The sequence below is a fragment of the Ooceraea biroi genome, chromosome 10, assembly GCF_003672135.1.
Source record: "Ooceraea biroi isolate clonal line C1 chromosome 10, Obir_v5.4, whole genome shotgun sequence".
NCBI lineage: Eukaryota > Metazoa > Arthropoda > Insecta > Hymenoptera > Formicidae > Ooceraea > Ooceraea biroi.
In genome coordinates this window covers 9288988-9310645 of record NC_039515.1, presented here as the reverse complement: position 1 = coordinate 9310645, position 21658 = coordinate 9288988, and the positions used below count along the sequence as shown (strand labels likewise).

At 40.8% G+C, this 21658-nt stretch overlaps 3 protein-coding genes and 1 long non-coding RNA gene across 20 annotated transcripts in view; 2 read left to right on the top strand and 2 right to left on the bottom strand.

The window, feature by feature from the left end:
* Positions 1-127: 127 nt before the first annotated feature.
* On the bottom strand, positions 128-11250 carry LOC105283675 (aldehyde dehydrogenase, dimeric NADP-preferring). Of its 8 annotated transcripts, none has more exons than XM_011346636.3 (13): positions 11195-11229; positions 9787-9883; positions 5049-5089; positions 4750-4893; positions 4572-4667; positions 4240-4461; positions 3956-4119; positions 3585-3815; positions 3248-3451; positions 2638-2753; positions 1225-1360; positions 927-1080; positions 128-460 (listed from the first exon to the last, which is right to left on the bottom strand). In XM_011346636.3, the coding sequence occupies exons 1-13, from the start codon at positions 11195-11197 to the stop codon at positions 434-436; spliced, it is 1635 nt and encodes a 544-aa protein (XP_011344938.1). In that variant the 5' UTR covers positions 11198-11229; the 3' UTR covers positions 128-433. The 8 variants fall into 8 exon arrangements, 7 of the variants coding, with proteins under 7 accessions (XP_011344938.1, XP_011344937.1, XP_019888642.1 ...); XM_011346635.3 differs by lacking the exon at positions 2638-2753 and adding an exon at positions 1730-1845 and having other exon boundaries at positions 11195-11228; XM_020033083.2 differs by lacking the exons at positions 2638-2753; positions 9787-9883; positions 11195-11229 and adding exons at positions 1730-1845; positions 8245-8363; positions 9015-9147.
* On the top strand, positions 7163-8579 carry LOC105283674. The gene is made up of 2 exons (XR_894717.3): positions 7163-8220; positions 8305-8579. It is a non-coding gene; the product is annotated as an uncharacterized LOC105283674 (long non-coding RNA).
* A 948-nt stretch (positions 11251-12198) lies between the features above and the next one.
* On the top strand, positions 12199-13414 carry LOC105283673 (steroid receptor RNA activator 1). Its single transcript, XM_011346633.3, has 2 exons — positions 12199-12910; positions 12982-13414. Exons 1-2 carry the CDS (start codon positions 12418-12420, stop codon positions 13179-13181), a joined length of 693 nt encoding a protein of 230 aa, XP_011344935.1. The 5' UTR covers positions 12199-12417; the 3' UTR covers positions 13182-13414.
* LOC105283671 (DNA N6-methyl adenine demethylase) overlaps positions 13339-21658 on the bottom strand; it is a 55026-nt gene continuing 46706 nt past the window's right edge. For all 10 annotated transcript variants that reach the window (XM_026973386.1, XM_026973388.1, XM_026973385.1 and 7 more), the window contains one exon: positions 13339-21577. In XM_026973386.1, the coding sequence (XP_026829187.1) occupies positions 18883-21577 (2695 nt within the window). In that variant the 3' untranslated portion in view covers positions 13339-18882. The remainder of the gene's footprint in view (positions 21578-21658) is intronic.

Sequence of the window (21658 nt, the reverse complement as noted above, 5' to 3'; positions counted from 1 at the left end):
AATGGATATAATAAAATGTAAAGTGATTAATTATATTATAGACTACACATCACACTCTCTCTCGCAGATTATACATATGTAATTAGAGAAATATTAGCAAGGAATGGTACACACAGATTACTCAATATAAAAATATATAACATTTATTAGTTATTATTTAATAACTTTTATTTTACACACAATATTTTCTCTTCTCAATCCTCGAAAAGATTGAACATAACTGTTGCATGTATACGCAATAAGAATTATTTAACATAATGTATAAAGAATATGTGTATAAAACCCAGAAAAATTCTACAGAAATGTTTACATTCTCCATTGAATAAAGATATTAATTGCAAAATTGTGCCACAGCTATAATAAGTGTAGAGGTACGGTAACTTGACAAATGCATTCTATTCTCGATATTGGCTGCGTTACTTTTAATCCTTTACTATTGCTGCTCCATGTGATTATATTCCTGCAACAGTACATTTGCATTTGTTTTTTCTACTTCCTCTCTCTTGAAATAACTAATGACTGATGCAAATGTTCTGTTACTGATCAATTCGTGTGTGTGAGAGAAACAATGTGCGCAGTAACATTAGCATAAATCGTTATTTCTCAAGCAATTTTCCCGTCTAGCTGATGTATTATTCATTGAAGGAGAAGGCAAAAGGATATAGAAAAAGGCATTTTAGGAATGATCTTATAAAAATAATACACACAGTTTGTCTTCAGTTGCAGGAGTAATAAAAAATAAGTCGATGTTAAATTTTTAAGATATTAGATTTTTTATCTTTGTAATTCTAAGGAATACTGTACTATTAATTAGATGAATACGCGCCTTTTTTGTTCAATGAATAAGATCAGTAAAAAATTGTACAATGTGTGTGTGTGTGACTTTTTATTATCTTGCTCATATGACGAAGCTACTTCTTTTGTACCTTCAATGCACCATTGGCTATGACTGTAGCAATCACGCCGAGACCGAACATAAAGAGATATGGCAAGTACTTAATGCCAGGTATGCCAGGTCTTCTCTTTAGCAACATCGTAAGTAGCTTCAGCTTGCCATCGTTATAAGGTGGAAAGCGATTCCTGAAATATGTATTTTTTATTTAGATATCGAGAGAGCAATAAGTGTAACAAAGGTGTAATAAACTTTGCAAATCATTGTTTTGTAATTTATAACGTATAATGATTTTTATTAACGAGCTAGGTGTCTAAAAGAGGTTCACTTACTTGGCCAGAAATTCGGCAATTTTGCTATAATTCCGGATCAAGCAACCCTTGTGATGTGAAAATGTGTCATATGTGAATTTTCCATGGTAGGCTCCCATACCGGAATATCCTACCCCTCCGAAGGGTAAAGTCTCAACTAATTGTAAGAACATAATGTACAATCATAGTTTGTGAAGCAATATAACTTTATTTCAATTCAATTCATTCATATTTGAAATCAGGACATTAAGAGATTTTACGTTAATAGATAAAAATAATAATAATTAAAGATATAATTATACGCGATGTATACACAATCTGTCTATAATACAAAATAATGCAATTAGATAAGATAAAAATAGTTGCACGATTCTATGCGAAGCATTTGTTGCAGAGCAATATTTAATAAAATTGCAGCAGTTAGCATTATATTAGCGTTAATAAAAAGAAAAAAAAAAGCAGGAACATAGAAAATTTGCTAAGCAGCTTGTTGCAAGACGGACCAAAACCATAACAAAAGAGATACCTGTCGCATGTATCATTGTATCATTCACAAGAACATCCCCACTAGATGTATTTTCAATGATCACAGATATAGTCCCTTTATCTTGGCTAAATATATATAGTACTAATGGCTTCTCTCTGTATATAAAAGTATCGATAAAAGAAAATTAATATCTTTCCTTTTTGTATACATTCGTATATTCGTATGAAGTAATGCACTCCAATACTTTTTCTTGTACTATCGTCAACTTTCTTTTTCGATTATGATTGATAATGATGAATCGTGTCACATTATTTTTATACGTATTAAGTTGTTGGTATTTTTATATAACAATTATACCTTCATAAGAGAGAGAGAGAGAGAGAGAGAGAGAGGAAAATGATTTATAATATAAAAATGAATTAAATGAAAATTGTATACATGTGTACTCTTTTGCTGTCTTCCATACACAGCCATTTTAAACATCTGACTCACGTCACAAAAGCAAACTAATAGTCCTCTTACACAGATCTAAGATCTAATAATTTGCATCTAACGCAAAACAAAAAAATCTAAAATAACACATAAATTGCCTTTTGGCCTTTTCTATATTTAAAAGAAATTATTCTCGTCTATTTTTAATGAAACTAGAAAGCATTTCTACTCCTTCACAAGTGCCTCAATTCCACCTGAATATGACAAAAACATGCTCCGTACATCATCTCTAATGCATAAAAAGATCTTCCTTAACCTTCATGCTATTAATCCCAGAAACAATACGAGTATTATTAGAGTATAAAGTATCCAGTGGATGGAGGAAAAAAAACAATTGTTCAAACGATAGATGGAAAAGACAGATTGGGCTGTTCTTTAGAAGATTTTCTCCTTTCCGAAATAATTAAATCATTATAGTTTTCAATATTCCTGAACCGCCAAAAAACCGAACTCACCGCAATATTGCAACACCGTGTCGTTGACGCACACGGTTCCGCAGCGCACTTGATCTATAAAGAGTTCTTGCACATCTTTGCTCGTGGAAAATACGTACAGTACGAGTGGATTTTCACTAAATGTGAAAAACGAATTACTTTGTGCTATTTTGTAGCACAATGGCGAAATCGTTGATATAAAACGTGGATACGTGGAGATAAAAGTTATGAATAATGATGCACGCAAATAACACGCAGTCGAAAACACGACTGATAGCAAATTGACTTGCAACTTTACATGCACTATTATCGCGTTTTCATTTGATTTAGTCATTTTATCAGTTTGCCAATATCGCAGAAACTTCAATATAAGAGTGATAAATAGAAGAATATGCTACGAGACATTTCTGATTAATCATGTAAATACATGTATAAAATATTCGAATTCTTCTACTTTCAGATTATAACGAAGTAAATACTCTCGGATGATTAAATGTTCAACAAGACAAAATCGGACCAAAGATATCCGACTATCGGAAGATATTGGAATAGCTTGAAGATCAGAAGATATCAGAATTCCACTATTCACTTTTGAACGAGTTTCTGTTCATAGTTAATATAGTCGACTCACCCGTTATTGATAAATTTAATTGCTTCGTACGCGTTATTAATATTTATTATAGGCAATATTGGTCCAAAGATTTCCTCCTGCATAATGGGATCTGTCGGTTTGACGTCAATCAGTACCGTGGGCGCGATGTATTTCTCCCTAGGATTTACATCACCGCCCAGCGCGATCTTGCCATTATTGCCGTTTAAGAAACTGGTAAGCCGTCTATATAAAAAGAAATTCGAACAAGATTTTGAGATTGCAAACATTGACATGACAAAGACATGACGAGTCTAGTAAATAATCGAATTGATCGTAGTGATCAGTCGATCAATTCGATTGACTGATTACTGCTTACTGATAATGTTTATCCGTGATTATGCGCGCCATGTCGGTGCTTTCTCGTGGATTTTCGCCGTACCACTCCTTTATGATCTTTCTAGCCTCATTGATGAATTTGTCCTGTACCTCCGGTGTGCACAGAACGTAATCGGGTGCGATGCACGTTTGACCAACGTTAATGCATTTGCCCCACAAGATACGTTTTACCGCCAGATTCATATCCACTGTGTTATCTATGTATACGGGGCTGTGGGTCGTTATATATTGCTGAGTAAAGTTTCATTTGAAAGGGGAATGTAGCTTCGCATAATTAAAATAATTAAACATGCATCTCGCACAATTTCCAAAATAATAGCTTTTTCTTAAAAGCTTAAAAGTTCGTTTTACCTCTTGCCGCCCAGCTCTAATGTAACGGGCGTGAGATACTTGTTGGCAGCTTCCCGCACGATTTTTCCCACCATGGTGGATCCGGTGTAAAAGATATAATCGAAACGTTCCTTGAGTAGTTCCGCCGTTTCCGGAATTCCTCCTGTTACTACGCGGCAACATTCCTATTCGCAAGAATCAATTAAATATTATGTACTAATGTGCTGTTATATTATTCTTTTTAAAGCAGACAGGACAGCAGAGGAACGTAAATAAATCGATGCGCTTCCTCATATCCAACGCACCATATCTATGTATTTTGGAAGGGTGTCACACACATATTGCGCCGTAGCCGGTGCCACCTCGGATGGTTTCGCTATCACGCAATTTCCAGCAGCTATGGCGCCGACCATAGGTAGTATGGTCAGTTGAAGAGGATAATTCCACGCACCAATGACCAATACAACTCCGTAAGGGTCCTTCCGAATTTCCAATCCATCGAACAGGTTTGCCAGTCCCTTCGGTGGCTGCAAAATACAGCGTTCAAGCAAGTTATTACATACTGTGAAGGCTATTTCAAAACCTTTACATACATACTTGTTTGCAAGATATTATTCAAGCGACCTTATCAAGTTACCTTATCTGGCGACGCCCATTCTTTAATGTGCATAAGCATGTAGCTGATCTCTTCGATCATATAATTGATTTCCAGCATAATCGTTTCATGTTTATTCTGTAAAATGATACAGATATAAAACTTGCAATAAAAAGATACATTACGTGATCGTTTGTTTTTCCTCCTCTCGTAAACATACTCTGCGCAAGTCTGAGGCGAGTGCTGCTATAATATCGGAGGAAGTTTCCTTTAGCATACGTATCACTTGTTTCAGTTGCTTGACTCTCCATTCCAATGGTCGTGTTTTGCCGCTATTAAACGCATCGCGTGTCTGCTGAACAATCTGTAATAATTCTTGCATTAACAAGATGTTGTTAATAAATAAAGTACTCTTGACGTTAACTGTTTTTCTTTACATAATAAGCTATTCTCTTTAAATAAAAGTTAAATAAAATAAATTTTAATAAGAGTTTTTAATAACAAGATAAATTTACTTACGTTCGCATAATTGACGGGTGTTGGCTTGCCGTTTGTTTGCGCTAAAAAAATAAATATTTAAAATGTGTTTGTGTGAGTGGTACTTGATATATAATTTATACAATATACACTATATACATAAGATAAAAAATGTTTAATTAGCCTCAAACAATGAAAGGTATGGTAATTCAGTTGATTTACCTACCAAAGAGCATTAACTTTTATGGTATATTGTATTATTATTAACATAATACGTAAGCTATAATAATAATTCCCAGATAAAAACAACGAGAATGATACGTATTCATGCAGGTTTGCAAATGCTTTATTTAATCTTGCATATTTGCATACATAAGTATTATATTTTGCAGACTTGCGTATCTTAAAGCATTACTATAAGCTTTACATTTCGTATCATCGTAGGTAATTTATTTGAAAAAAGGAATTTTCTCGTGTATATTGAATGTTTCTTCGTTAACTTAAAATTTGATAAAAACTTAAAATATTTAATTTTACAATATAGAGAATAAACTGTTCACATTGAAAGAGAAATAATTAAAAAAAATTATGACATCCCAACGCTTTAAGTTTTTAGGTTTCAACAAAATTTACGAACGCAAGATTAACCGACAGGATACTTTGTAATTGACTTTGACGTGTTTCATCATTTCTAAAAGTGATCTCGCCAAATATAATTAAGCCTGCCTTATCAATGTCAAAACCATTGAGATTATAAATTATTTATTACGTAAAACGCCTGTATGTAATACATACTGATATAAAAATCGTGGAGCATGAGTTAGCGAAAAGAAAATAAAATCAAAATATACGAATTAAATTTCTCTGCCGTAACGACATCCCGTAATCGGTAGAAATGATAATTGTAACACCGAAATTTGATTTCGTAGTAATCTCGTTTACACTCGCTTTCCTATTTTGATTTTAACATCTGATTTAAAAAAGAAACATGAACAAACAACTGTTTGCGATAAGAAGAGCATATTGAAAATCAGTAATGTAGATAACAAGTGTGTTTAAATAGTATATACTTGTAACGGTTTTTAGTGCAACAGAAACGTTACACAATTGCAAAATTTCAAAATCCGTCAGGAGTATTATCTAACATTGCGACACAGAGTAGCATGATCTGCTGCATACTCACGATCATTAATCCTTTTGTTACGTGCGCGTGTATACCTATATACCTACATACATGTATCACAGACGCACTACGCAGTTTGCAGCGCTCACATATTGAGACAGAAAGTATTCAATTGAAAATATATCAATGCTTTTAAATGCATGAGCGTGCCTACTCGATAACGTATCACTTGTTTTCCTGTTTGTTTTTTCTATACTGTAGCAAGCTGAATACTCCTGGAGATTAGATTTATGGACAATGTCGGCGGGCTTGGCGTCTCATTCTAACGTGCAAAAACAAAAAGAAGAGGAAAGAAACAAAAGAGAGAAAAAAAGACTCGGGACCGTGGACGTGGTAAATGTACATGGTAAAGGTACATTCACGGTTCAACGATAGCGTACCGGCCGCGGCGGCCAGTTTCGCCGCGACGAAAGGGTTCAAGTAATCGCGCGCGTATGCGGGGAACGTGCGTGTGTCCAGAGGAAGACGAGCGAGAAATGATTCGGGAGTGTCGAGGGAGAGCGGAAACGCGCGACAACAAAATGGTACGAAAGTGAGAGCTTACCCATCGTGACACGCTCGACTCTTCCAACGATCGCTCGCGATAAATCGTGCGGTACAGACGCGCAGACCGGACTGTGAGTTTTCGTGCGCGCGACTCCAGATCTTGAGCGACTCGCTCGCCCGCCGTGAGGCAACTTCAAAGTACAGCGGAAGGACTTTGAAGCGATTACGAATCTACGAAACAGCCAATCTCCACATATCACCGTTTATCTTGCCGCTTATTCGATAACGCGGTAGAGCGAGAGACGCGAGAGACGAGCAGGCACACGACTGACGCGAACGTGAAACGCGCCACGCAACTCGACGGGGACGTAACTTTGGGACAATTGAGGCATACATGTGTACACGCACACATGCGCGCGCACACACCCACCCACCATACACACCAGATATCACACGCTACTACTCATCGAAAGTAACGAGCGGCGGCCGCTTCAGCTGGACGTTTATGGTTTCCGACGGTTGTCGTTGGGAGGCGACACTTGCTGCTTACGTGCCGCGCGAAAAATTTCTCTATGGAACTTGTTCGATGCAGGGACTATCGACGTTCTAAGCAAAAGTGAAGGGTACAATTGGGAGGTGCGGCCCTGCGGGACGCGTGGAACCGATTTGTTATAAAATGGTCACTATCTTTTACAAGTTCCAGGTGGTACAAGTACCCGCTTTCTCCCGGAAGCAAAGTCTCAAACAGATTCAAGAGATCTTTCGACAACTCGTCCGAGTCGAGTGCCTGCGGCCCGCCGATTGATGTGCTCAAAACACTTTTCTTTCTTTCTTTTTCTTTTCTGAAAGAAGAAAAAGGATAGAAAATGTTTTGAAGCATTTGTAACGCCAATTGGCAACCAGCATATATCCTAAAACTGATCTATACGTAGGCTACACACTACCAGAGAAAAGACGCACAGCGATTACCATTTACTGAAAAAGTTTACGACTGGCTCCATATCAGATGACTGTATTCGTTTCACTACTTATTGGCAACGTCATGCTTAAGAAATAGGAAGCAACCCTTTTTTGAATAATTCAATAGTTTATTTGATGACGTCAAGAAAAACCAGATATATCAGATGCTTATAAAGTGAAATATAAAGCGACTCGAGACCAGACCAAATATTTTGTTATTAGCATAAATTGTTATTCTTTTGAAAATTCAGAGTTTTTATTGTATTGAAACAAGTTTGCCTATTTGAATTCCAGGAGGCAGATCGTATAATATATATTTCTAGCTTCAGATTGCTATCGAATAACATGAAAAGAGCGCACGATAATCATATTATTTTTACTTCGAAGCGGTTACTTTGATGCGAACGCTATTGATTGCGATGAGTAATGTGACGCTGACACGACAGTAATGTGACACGTCCTGCATATTGTTGAGAAATTCCCACGAATATTCGATCCCTTTCGATCGATATATTCCGTGCAGAAATGTGTTTGTAGGACAGAATACTTAGCCAAATTAATGGAGTAAAGATGGTCTTTCTAATTGTAAGTATGAGAGAGCTAGCATACCGTTCTTACGAAAATCCTGCGTACCTGGCTGTACGTGTATCTTTACGCAATCCTCTTTAGGCACGTTCGCAGAATCCTTTGACATTTCATAGGAAGGCATCCTTGTAATTCGTTAGACGCTACAAATCCAAGTATGTAGTAAAACTACACATTTTTATGTGTAAAGTTATTATGTGTGCGTGCGTAATTTAACTTTCTGTGTAAAAATTACAGGTTTTACCGGATAAACGATAAATTTATGCGTTTAAATGTGTTCAATTTAACATGTTTTGCTGTGTACAATACGATATATCGAAAAATGAAGGAGAATATAATTCTGAAATGTGTAACCAATAGCGAGTTAAACAACATGGTAGTAATAACGTTATACCCTATTTATATTGTGATTACGTCATGTACGGTGAGAATAATTATACCTTAGAACAATTACGTGAACGGGACATAACGTGTAAGTACACGTACTTACTTTCGATACTTCTTGGTATGTTCAAGCTTATTGAAACTAATAATACTAAACAGTAACTGCTTATGCATAATGTGTGTTTGCTGGGTAATTTAGTGTATAAGCGTGTCTAACAAATACGCACTAAATAGCTCTGTACAGTATCCAACACAGATAATATGTGTGTATGCGATACGTGTAGAGTAATACACTTATCAGTGAGTAAAAAATAACTAGACGATTTTGCACATGTAAATGTGTAAAAATTGCACGCTTAGATTTGCAGTCAATGGTACATTAAATGAACACTCCGCCAACATCGAGCTACCTCCGAGGGACGAGAAAAAAAAATCCTTGCTAATGAACGTCCAGTTGCGAGATACTAATATATTTGCGTTATTTGTTGATTGATCGTGACGCGTCACTAATACATCCTTTTAGAATGCACCTTCGAGTTTGCAAGATTAGTCGAGACTGAATTCCGAGTGTCCAGGCAAGAGTGTTTAAACGGAGGTGCTAATGCGAAAGGTGAACGATGGCGGGGACAGTCCACAGTTTCAATCGATGTCTCTCAAGTTGTCTCTTAACTATCACAAACTGCACGAGAAATCTGCTTAGCATTTTTTCGAATCGGACAGCGAAATATTTCAGCAATAATATTTCAGCGAGAGTTTCTCAGAATGTGCAAAATATTGTACATTACCGATTACTCATTGGTAATTATTATTGACAATGGCAACCATGTGCTCGTTAATGTTAAATAGCAAAAAACAACAAGTCTTAGCTGATGTGTGTTGCAAAGAAATCTGGTTTGCCTTGTTCGGTTTTAGAACTGTCCTTTTGTGATAGAGGACGAATGACTGGCAAGTTTCATCTTGCTTACATTGAACAACTTGATACGTGGTTTACGGCAATTGTTTGTAACATTATAATCTTTCAAATTGCAAGTCACAAGATTTATACAACGTGATGTGATGTTTGTTTCTTCATTGATTCATTCTTTCATTATTCCTCATCTATATCATGATCAGATCTAACATTCAGTGTTCCCCTTCTTCTTAATCAATTAAAGTTAATTATATGATAAACGATGTGCCTACTTGCGTCAGAAACATCCAGAATGGCCGTCTGCATGTCAATCCGGCAGACATCGGTTTCCTCCGCGGCATCCACCGGAATGTCCAATTTTATTTCAGCCTGCAGAAAAACATCATGGATGTTAGTTTGTTGTTTATTTGTACATATTGTAGCAAACAGAGATTTCTCTTTATTTGCAGAAGAAGCATCGAGTGAAGAGAAGCGATCTTGTATAAACCCGAAAATATCTCATTAATATTTATTCTTTAAATTATTCAAATTTATATGAATAGTAAAATGATGTATGCGTATTTTCATAGAGCTATGCTATTAATTCGCAATATCGCGATATTCGGAACACACAGTGCGTGGTCGCGTACCGTGTTATTCGCGCGGTTAACAGTCTGGAAAGAGGAAAATCGAGATCTCCGAGGTCTGTTTATTGCATGCCATTTCACTTCCTCGTCGAGAGCGAGTTACGTATGCGGTTTTTAATGTCTTCCTGATTCGCATCATCGATTTTGCACTTTTCACGATACATGAAAAACTTATGTCATTCAACTACATATAAGAACATGTTTTGTTCGTCATTGCTAATAGGATCACAAAGGTTTATCTTAAAAGAGGATCAGTGCGGACGCGTAGAATATTTTTCTTCCTTTGCAATTCATGATATGTATACTAATCTAATAATTATAATACTCAGTTTGAAACGAATAAAATTATTTGTACAATTATAGATCAACCTCAAACAATCGAATTGTCACGATAAATGATCCTCGCGATGACAAAATTGATAAAAAACAAGTGCAATGAAAACATTCGTACAACAAAACGAGATAATAAACGAGAGGTGACGTTGAAATTTTTATATTTCTTAATTTTTAAGAGCACAAATACTCGATAATCATTCAGTATAAAGTATAAAGTGGTTGGTACGTAATCAAAGTATTAAATCTCTTTTGACATTTCCGAAAATGTATTTTTAATGATGGAAAGTAAATTCTTGAAAACATTTAAAATCTAAATTGATTATTAATTATCCAGTGCCTGATTGGTCAAGTTCTAAATCGTCGCTGCGTATAAGAAAAAAAAACAGGCATGAAGCGTCTGCGGATAGGAATTACGCAACACGCTGATCGATTCATGTTCTTACAGCAGTTTTCTCGTGATATTAATCATTCAATCGATTCATTAATCATTATGGCGACTTTAGCATTCTTCCATTTCTTTCCAAAGAAATGGAAATTTTTAATAAAGAAGAAATCCTCCGGAAAACACAAGTGAAAACGTCACGCACACATGGACGATGAATTTTATTAGCGAGTATAATGACAGGACGAATGTACTCGCGGAAAAAGTGCACGTGCAAATCGCATTGTAATTTCTATTGACTGAGCCACGTGGGATCACAGACGCACGAGCACTCACCATGTTCGGAGATGCTGACTGAGATATCCTCGGCCCGTTTACGGTTTTTTATCCTTCTGAAACGAATGTTCGCTGAAATAACGCTGCGTCGCGCACGCATATATATATATATATATATATATATATACGCACGCGCGATTCAAAACTTGAAAGGCGATGTAGCCTTCGGCATCGGAGACACGAATCCGACAGTCCTGTATGGAACTAACTACTACGATTGAAAGTTGGACGTAATCGGCAAGATCCGCGACTGTGGACTCTTCGAAACACAAGACGCAACGATGTAAATCAGCTGCAACTGAAATCCGATTAACTTATTTATGTCGCGAGCAAGAAAACGCGTAATAGAAATCATATGAGAGAAAAAGAGCAATCGCAAAAAAACTGATTAAAAATAAATAACGCTAAAAATATCGAGAGATCTTGCGATAAGCAAGAAATTCGCGAGTAAAATGCAAGTACGTACAGTTGCTAAACGGCTGCTGGCTCGTAACTAGCGATCCGGGTCTCAAGTCTATTGTACGCATCATGCATATTCGATGACGACGACGACCTCCGGTTGACTCTCACACACCTGTGTGACTCGCGCGTTCTCATTATTACAATACGAGTAATCTGAGTGGCGCGTCACGTACGATTTTCGAAAAGCGACATGACGTCCACGAGAATCTCCAAAAGTACATTGCTACAGTTAGCTCATTGGCGCGCGGCGTCGGCAAAAGCGCGATAACGATAAAACACGTCCTGCCCTCCTCTTCCTTTAGAATTTCTAAAGAACACGCGATAATTATGGAATCTTTGAAAAATAATCTAATCGTATCGATATGAAACCCAAGCGTTGCAAACTGACAATGAAGTTCGCTGAGCGCGCTCTTTGTCTGTTCCTGACTTCATGTTGGAACGTAGTTTTGAAACGTATAGTTTGCCAACAGCATTTCGCCATTTCGCGTCCTCGAGCGATTCTCGTGTCATCCGCATCGAGTGTATCGAAAATGTTGGCGTTCGCCGCATCGATTGTCGATCGCGACGTATATCATCGTGGATTCTGCGGTTGAATTAGCGCTCCGCGCGAACTTGTTCGGCGAGCGTAGGATGCGGTGGAACTGGATCGAGAGTGAATTCAAGGTGACTGATCGAGTCCGATTAGATTGGTCGAATCTCCATGAGTTTTCATCGGTACGACCGACAGCTGCGGAGCAGACCTAACCTATAAGCGCGAAAGTATGGAGCAGACTCCGGCGAGCGACACGGTTTCCAGTCAAAAGTCGTTGCCGTCGTCCCAGGACCCCGGATGGAACGATCCGCCGGAATGGGCGTTGTCCACTCGTCCGAGCTCCGCAGGACGACTGTCGACTACCAAAAAGTTGAATAAGCGAGTGCCGTTTCCGTTAACGCTTTCCCCGCAAAAGTCCAATTCGTCGAAAACGCCTCCTGTTTTGCAAGCTTCCGCGGCTGCTACCATAACCAGTGCTCCTCATAAACCCTTAGTGACACCTGTTGACAAGAATCTCCCAACGACCATGTTTCAATCTGATTTCAATAAAGATGAGGCACTAATCGAAGCGTTTACCAATCTGGGAACCGTGATAACGGAACGGAAGATGGAAACAAACACGGCAGAGGAGATACTAAGGAGGCTAGATGTTATGAAGACCGATTGGCTTAAAGACAGATTGAACGAATCGATACAAAGAAGTCTGTTGGATCTTTCAAAAGGTATATGAAATGTAGCTGCTAGCACGATAGATATTGTTGTATGTATCTGAAATAGTTGCGTATATTTTCAGCATTGCTGGAGAAAGACGTTGCGAGAGCTGACAGGATCCACTTCGCTCTTGTGTCGCAACACGCAGCTGTCTGTCGTGTCTGGATACCAGCTATCAGGCACATTATCTTTGAATTCCAGAGGGATTGTAAAGACTTTAACATTTCCGAGCTGGAACAGTCGCAATCGCTTCTTTTAAATCCTGAAATGCAAAAGAAATGAATCGATCGTTGAATAAGCTACGTTGTATAAACTCGAGTGTGGAAATCGTTTGCTACAGTTAGCGTTGGGTATACTTGCATGTGGCACGGCGATATTTTTGCAGCGTAAGATATTGTATCGTAGAAAGAGGGATCGAATATCAACAAAAGCGATTGTACTCATAAAAGTTTTTTGTATTTTTCATTTCTCTCTTATGTATATTCACAAAGGACAATTACATCTGTCTTACCACGTATCTTTGTCTAAATGCTATTCTTACTTGTTGATAATAGTAATCGATAGCTAAAAGGTCAATTACCTCGTTACTTATATATACCTATTGTACTCTCTACCATAGCTCTAAGCATGCTTCAATCTTAAGTGGACGCGCGCGCCTTGTCCGCGTCCTCGTCGCTCAACGAAATTGATCTCGGAAACGCAATTTTATTTTTCGCCCGAAAGTGAGTTTCTCGCTGTCCGCTACCTTCGCCGCTTTACGAGTTATGGCTCTTAGAAAACTTACGCTTATAACTTACAATCATTTGTGTTAATCGTCAATATATTAAATTTTCTTCCACTCTTCGCGTAAATAAATATTCATAAATACATCGAGGGGAGCGACGTGCGTGAAAGTTCTCTCTCGACCGTCTCCCTCCTGCCTTTCGCTCTCTCATTCTCTCGTGTTCGCACTCTCTCTTCTTCTCGCATACGCTATTTCACTCCCATCCAACAGGAAGAACGTGTCTCGTTAATCTCACAAGAAGCTACGAATCCATCGAGAGATGATCACGTTCTCGCGCGTCCCCGCCCGAATTTCGATTAAAAATTTCTTCATGGCTTTATCCAAAAATATATGTACACGTATGCGTGGTCGGTGTATACGTAACGCTACATCCTTGCAGTATACATCCACGGGATCCACCGAATTGCACCAGCGAAACCGGCTTAACTTAAACTCGCAATAGCTTGCAAATTGCTTCTAGCTCGGTCGAGATCGGGATCGATGTTGAACCGGCGTTGGTGCACCAACGGCCCTCGGATCCCCGCGATGGACGGCGCTACTTTTTCCGCTCGTTTCTTTTTTTTTATCCGCATTTTGCGAACGGTGGACGCGACGTCTCGCTCGTTTCCCGTCGATCACGATGGTAAGGCGTGCGAATCGATTTCGCGGGACATATACATCGACTTGCCTACTCTCGTTTTACTTTGTCCGGTTGCTTCTTTATCGTTGCACATCCATACGCTTGCTACGAACTATTTAAAAAATTTGTTCTCGTCCGCGTTCATTTCCTTCTTTTTTTTTCTCCATTTTCTCGCAGGTCTTTTTGTACAAAACAAAATGGCATCTTTTTGGCATTGGAAGAAAAAATACACTCTTCAACGTTTATCTATCTTCGATCGTAAGCCTCCTATCTTTCGCTATTACCTCTCTGTTGATCGGATTCGGATGTTTTTCTCTTTGTACGGGAATGTGCGCAACGACTGTCCGTCAATGTCGTTAAAGAAAAACCTTATTTCGAATTTTACATGATCCATTAAGCGCAATCTGAAAAATGTATGCCTGCAATAAAGGAATAACCTAGACGGCGCGACTAGACTGTCGTTGCGCATCAGCCTGTATCTCGGACACGACGGTTTGTTATTTCATTCCCGTATATTAATTATTGTTATTACAAATTATCGTTATTTATTCTTCCTAATTATTTTAATACTATTTTGGCATCGTCGAACCGTGATTCCGAGTTTCCACTTTATAAAAGGTTTTAGCAAGAGCAACGATGCACGTGGAAGTAACAGTTACACGCATCGTACAAACGGCGTTTCGGGTGCGCGTTACGTGGCTCTGTGCTCCGGAAGCCAACATGGAATTTTTTTTTATTTCCTCTCGCGTTGCACGCGGAATGCATCGGGTGTCGCTCGTGATAGAATTACGCTTTCGCAATCTTCCTCGCGGAGGAAACACGAGGTTCCGTCATCCGTCCGCGATAAATCTCCACCGTCGACGATGCTGCGCGATACCCGCTAGATCCGAAGATTACCAGGAGGGAAACGTGCGTCCCGGCTTAATCGCGACGCGGAGATACCGCGATTGCCGTTGTCGTATTGTCATTATTGCGGAGGAGAAGATGAATTTTGCTGCTTTAAGAAGCTATCAGGCGGATGATACTCTACGTTGTACTCTCTCGTCTCTGAAAGCTGCCTTATCTAAAAAGAAAAATGCATCGGTAAGCCGCGTGCGATGCACGCGCGCGTCAAGCGAAAGAAACGAGTGTCGCGCTTGAAATAGTCCCGCTGTGCCGTGCTTGTATGCAATTCTGTCGCGTGAACAAGTGGCGAACAGAGAGACATTCGGAGCAGGATTGGTACGAGCTCTCGAGATGTACGAAACGTATCGCGACTTTCCCGTGCGCACGTCTGCCAGGCTCTTCCCACGGATTTACGACCTGTTCAATCATAGAAAAATTACTCTCCCTCCTTTTCCAGAAACGTAGAATGGTCTTTCGCTACAAAGTGGCAGACGCGCACTCGATGGAATCCGTGAAGCGAATACGAGCAAAATGTGCCCCGTGCTCGATGCCTCCATCAACGAGGTGCATGGGAAAAGTCCGACAATCTCGATCGAAAGCCGAACCGAAAATAGAATAACGGTACAACACCGCGCGTTATCAAACTTAATTAATAAATAATACATTAAATTAGATTACGTTACTAGTTATTACTGTTTGCCAATATTATTATTATTATTTATCACTATTACTATTACATGCGATAACTAATGAATGATAATATATTAATGATTCCTATAATACTCCAGTAGGCGAGGGTTCGTCGCGTCTTGCTTCTTTTTCTTTTTATTCCACCGATACGTGGACATAAATACGTGGACAAAAGGAAAGGTCGACTCGGCTCCAAGTCGAATCACCCGCCGCGATTCAACTCCTCGTTACGAGCTAAGATTACAATTTCCGTGCTCTAAGAATCGCTCGTTTCAGAGATACGAAGACGGGCGTGTCGTAGCGAAAATAAATAAATAGGTATCAACTTTTCTCGACTACTGATTTCTGCGTTCTTTCGCTCGCAGCGCCTCGAATACCTTGCCCCGATTCGAGTTAACGAGCGACTCACTCACGTTGTGCCGTTGTTGTTGAACGCGGACCATCACCCGAAAACGAGTTGTCCGCGAGAAACTTTCTACCACCTTTGACCCTCCAAGACCAACTCCTTACGCTCATGTTGCAAGTTCTCGACGAAAGAACCTCTCTTCGCGTCTTCGGAAGAGGGAGACCCAGCGATATATCTCGGTCATTCAGCTTCAGCGTAAAGGTCCCTGAGCGACAGCTAAGTGTACGGAAAGTACGAATCAGGAATAAGGTGTGAGCCACTGTCGAGATGCTCGACGATTTGACAGAAGCATGATGGAACGCATCCTCGCGTTCCTGTGATTTCAAACACTTGTAAAATTTCCATCAAAGATCTAGCCACTCATCTTGCAACGGACGCGTCAAATTTCTCATCTAGCAAATCTATCGTTTCGAGATGATATTTTATATCGTGCTAATCATATGCAGCACCGAGTAGCTGCACGAAAATTTATCCTGATTTGCTGCTGTACGATACGTTAAGAGAGACCGGTTTATCACGCTGACAATGAGATCTTGCTGAAGGCTGTCCACGACGACAATGGATAATCGCAAACTGATTTAGAAATCAGCGTGCATAAATCGCCAATTAACTATATCAGTTGGCCCTAGATTTCAAGGATCGTCATAACTGATGATGTCGGTAAGATCGCCTGGTTTTGCGCCGCTCGCAAGCTCGCGGGCTCGGCCTAAACGCCTAACACGATTAATATGTACAATCGTAATAAAATCGTGGATAATAAAGGAGATAATGATAGAGCCACAAATCAAATTTTTCCGTTCCGTTTTTTCTACTAATTCAATAACAACGCGCCGAATCTCGGAAAATTGATTGAAATCTCTTTTATCGTACCGAGTCAATTGGCCTTACGCAATTACGTCCTTACTCCTCTTGTCTTGGTGCGACATCAGACGCAAACGTCATCGCCCGTGCTGGGGGATATGATAAACCCTTTGAACTCTACGAAAAAGTTCACTGGCAGTCACGCACGCGTCTGTCGAATTTTACTGAAACACGCTAAATTTTGTCGCAAACAACGCAAGCCAGCCAGTAGTAAAGCCAAGCTACTCATCGGTTTGAGTAAAAAGGGTTAAAACGAGATGGAACAAGCAGTGAGAGCGTCAAACCGATGTTGAAGACCAAGTATACTTAGGACGTACACCCCTACCTACGCGTCTTACGTGATTGTTAGATAAATGCTCTTTGTACTCAGCCGACCCAAAGGGTGCGTGTGTGGTTAGTATTATATCGTGTGCCACTTGAATTAATCGTATGTAGTACTTAGCTACGAGTACAAACACGTAAATAAATACGAGAATAAGAAGCGAAATGTACAAAGGCTAGAGAAATCAGATATACATTACATATCGTTTAATTAATTTAAAGACTTGAGATCATTGTCGTCATTTGAATCTTTTAGAATCTTTTGTGCTTGGAGCGTTGCTGAAGAATCGTTCAATTAACAAATATAGAAAAAAAGGTGTTGGGTGTTTTCCGCGACTATCGCTCTTCCTCTCCGACTGATACCGAACAGAAGTCTAAAATCGCGATAAATTTGCACGATTATTTACGACAACTCGAAAGTATATTTGAATGTAACGTAGTTAAATTATATCATACGATATTATTGCAACATTATTGCGACTCCGATTTCCGATTTCACCTTTTCAGCGCGGATGCGGAAATACAATCGACCCGAGCGATGAACTGATTTTGGCACGGATGCAATATTATCGCAATATGACCACAAGTTATTCTCGCGCCAAAACATTTTTCTATCACATATTTAGACGTTTACTTATGACTTTTACTTAGAGATACAAGATGCTTTTGAGCGCGGCTTCTTCTCTGCTGCGTAACTTTTTGAATAGAAATTCTCCTTTCTCCGCGTAGTCTGAAGAAGAAGCGCGATAATTCGCAGACTATATCGTGCAAGTATTTCGTGGGTGTCTCGGAGTGCGCTTCAATGCGTCCTCTGTGTGACGTCGCGTGACTCATCATCCAGACTTCGACTAGCTAAGAAGATTACAATTCTACCAACACGAAACCGTATAATTCGCGTAGTAATATTACTTAAAGTGTACGGAATACGAAAATCTATCGTATCAAAGCCTTCGCAAGGCGCCATCCTGATACGTCAATAGCCTCTCGGTCATTGTGATCTTCTCGATCTTGCAGCCTCCGGCTCGATTGCGAGAGCCTCTTTCGAATTCAGTTTAGTAAAAAGTCAATATAAAACGCGAACGCGGTGATCTGATAACACCGAGGCTTTTTTCTCGCTATGTTTAAATCCTGCGTAAAACCCGAAATAGAAAAATGGCAGTGCAAAGTGTGTGTGTGTGTGTGTGTGTGTGTGTTTCTCGTTTTCTCGGAACAACTAACTATAACGATAATAACAATATAAAGCCTCTCGTGGTAAAGTGTCGCCGCCAACGTGTCGTTCATTCTCGATCGGAAACGTCGCTGTTCTTCTCCGAGGATCCTGCATGATTCTAGATCCTCGGATCCGTCGGTTTGATTCCTGACGATGACGTACGTCTCTCGATCAGCGATGAGCAAAGCTGTACCGTTCGACTTCGACTCATCCAATCGCACCGCCTTCTTGGTACGGGCCAGTTATCATGCATGGATGCATCGGGAAGAGCGTCGTCCAAGTCATCGTGGTGTAAGTGGGCGATCTCATCATGAACTGCGAGCTGGGAACGTTTGGAATGTGTGGGAGCGGCGTCGTCTTTTCGCTCGTTGTATTGCCAGGGCTCGTCGTGGTGGTCGGTGTCGGTGTCGGTGTCGGTGTCGGTGTCGGTGTCGACGAATTTGTCGTTGACGAGGACGCACTGGTGATCGACGACGTCGTCACGCCCAACTTTCGCATTCGCATTTTCTCCTCCCACTCGTCCCAACCGTGCTTGGGTCTGTTCAGATTACGGTGCTGATAGAACACCAAACTGATTCTGGTGGGGTTGAGGCGATTAGGTTTCCTTAGAGCGGTGGTCGCGTGCATCTCGTGCTTTGCGCATTCGAACAATACGCTACCGTGTCCTAGGGCAATTGCAACGCCGCCCATTTGCGGATCCTTGAAACACTCCTCGTTGTCAGAGTAATCCGCTACCTCACCAAGTGGTTCCGCCTTTGGTGGTGGCTCCGGTAATACCGGAAAGTATGACGGCGCTCCGTAAATGTCCCATCGCGGCGTATCCCACCTTGTCCAACCTGGGTTCAGACCTTGATACGTTGGATTCAGGCCCTGATACGGATATTGGGACGAGTGGAAGCAACCCTCGCGTTTTGGTTGCTGATAAAATTGCTGGGAATATTCCGGAGCCTGATATGACTGATGATGACCGTAATTGTAACCTTCCCACGTGTTTGCATAAGGTTTCTCGAATACTGGATATGTCGGGTATCCGTACTGAGGAAAGCCATGGTGACCCAAACCGGACATGGAGTGGAAGTCTTGAACTTGTTTCATCTCCTCGGCCCATGCCAAAGAATTTGGATTGGAATTGGACACGTCCTGTCTACCATCGTAGAATCCTTCCCGCAATTTCTCCTCCGTGCAACTGTTCTTCAACTGATTGGATATGCATCCATTTTGCATTGAATTACCGGCCAGAGCATCCGCGAAAATGGCTGGCTTCGTCGATTCTGGTGGCTTTAAGAATGTCCTGGCTAAAGGATTCGCGTACGTGTTGGGCTCCGTAGATGGGTTCTGGTTGGATATTGTTCGCGAGGGCGGTCTTCCTCTTGGCACACGGAACGGCGACGGCGACGGCTCGGAAGGCGTTTCCCAGGAAGCAGTTTTCGTTTGCTCCGATTTTGTCAGTTTACCGCTCCTATCACTCATTTGATCGTTGGACTGCTGTGGATTCTTCACCTGATTCGGGCACCACGAATTCACCATGTTCCAATTCCGCGGGCAGGCAATTTGATCGGAAGACGGGAATGAAGGATGACTGACCACGAAGGGCTTTGATTCCGATTGTCTTTGCGCGTGATAAACGGACTTTCGCTGGTCGTTTGGTTGCAGTTGCACCAAAGAACATTGCGCGTCGTTTCGCTGTTCAAATACCGGCAAGTGCAACGAATTATGCACCAGAATATCCGAGCTTGGAGTCTCCATTTGCTTATGGTTACTATTGTCTACACAGGAGAACAGATTCGTCGCATTACTGTCGCTATATTGATTTTGATAGCCAGAATTCACGGGTGACTGCATTTGTTGTTGCGACGGATAGGAATGCTGCATTCTACCGGCAAACGTTTGCTCAGTCTGTGGCCTCAACAATTGCAACTTGGTAGCGTTTCCGGCATCCATGTAACTTTGCGTCGTGGTATCTGAGTATTTTTGCTGACTAGAATCTCCCGCGTACCTAGGAGACGGCAATCTCGATTGATTGCTGATGTAATCCTGTCCCGCGTTGCGAATGTAATGAGCAACTGGCGAGGAATTCATCCTGGATGGTGTATTTCGGTGGTGCGTGGCCTCCGCGTTAAAGGATGAATTGAGAGCGCCAATTCTCGAGGAACAATCGTTTTGCCTGTTATCGGAGGTGTGATAGTGTGATAGTGTCGCTCCAGCCACGTGATGATTGTCCATACTCCGGTGTTCTAGCCCCTTTGACTGAAATGTCGAGACGCAACCTCTGGGTGATGCATTATTGGACGCTTCTCCGGGTACGTTTGCGTGCGATCGCGGCGAAACAGGATGATTTCTAGGCGAGTTTCCGTAACATCCTCTGATGGAATCCACGGTGGAGTTGGGTAAATTTCTTGAGCCTGGTCTGTGTTCGTCTTGAGAAACGGTGCTTCTGGGTCTGATATCGTCCAAACTGGTGCTGTCTGGGTCCACCTTTATATCTCTTTCTAAACCACCGAACGACGAATATTCGCTCCATGGGTTCAGCCAGTTGCCCTTTCGCTGCTCTAACCAACCGTTTCGGTTCCATTGCTGCTCACCTTGGTATGCCCCCCACCCTTGATACATCGACACCGGACTATCCAAGACCGTTGACGATACTTGCGAGCTTTGCAACTGCGCGTCGATTCCTTCAAACATGGGCGTCATTTCCAGCGACAATTGTGAATCTCTCAACTGCGACCTGGAGGAATCGGCGTGGTGTCCCGGTGAACGTGCCGCGTCTGCCATCTTTTCTGTCATGGTCTTTACAGTGTCCTTCTTGCCGTTCGGAATATCGGATTCGTCCTCTTTCCTTTTTTTACCGTGACGTCTGCAGGGTTGGAGCGGGACCGATCGAACTCGAACTTCGCATGGATATCTGAATGAGGAACATTGCATAATTGTACAACATATTTATCCGTGGTATGTGTCGAATATTCTGCGTGATTTACAGCAATTA

Bases quoted from the DNA above. Each gene is read 5' to 3' on its own strand.
- LOC105283675 (XM_011346636.3), bottom strand. The intron at 5,090-9,786 runs GTAGGCACATCG...TTATTTTTTTAG, and splicing joins TCTGGATGTTTCTGACGCAA to CGCAAACAAACGGCAAGCCA. The intron at 4,462-4,571 runs GTAACTTGATAA...TGTATTTTGCAG, and splicing joins AATGGGCGTCGCCAGATAAG to CCACCGAAGGGACTGGCAAA.
- LOC105283673 (XM_011346633.3), top strand. From the start codon at position 12,418: ATGGAGCAGACTCCGGCGAGCGACACGGTTTCCAGTCAAAAGTCGTTG. The intron at 12,911-12,981 runs GTATATGAAATG...GTATATTTTCAG, and splicing joins TCTGTTGGATCTTTCAAAAG to CATTGCTGGAGAAAGACGTT.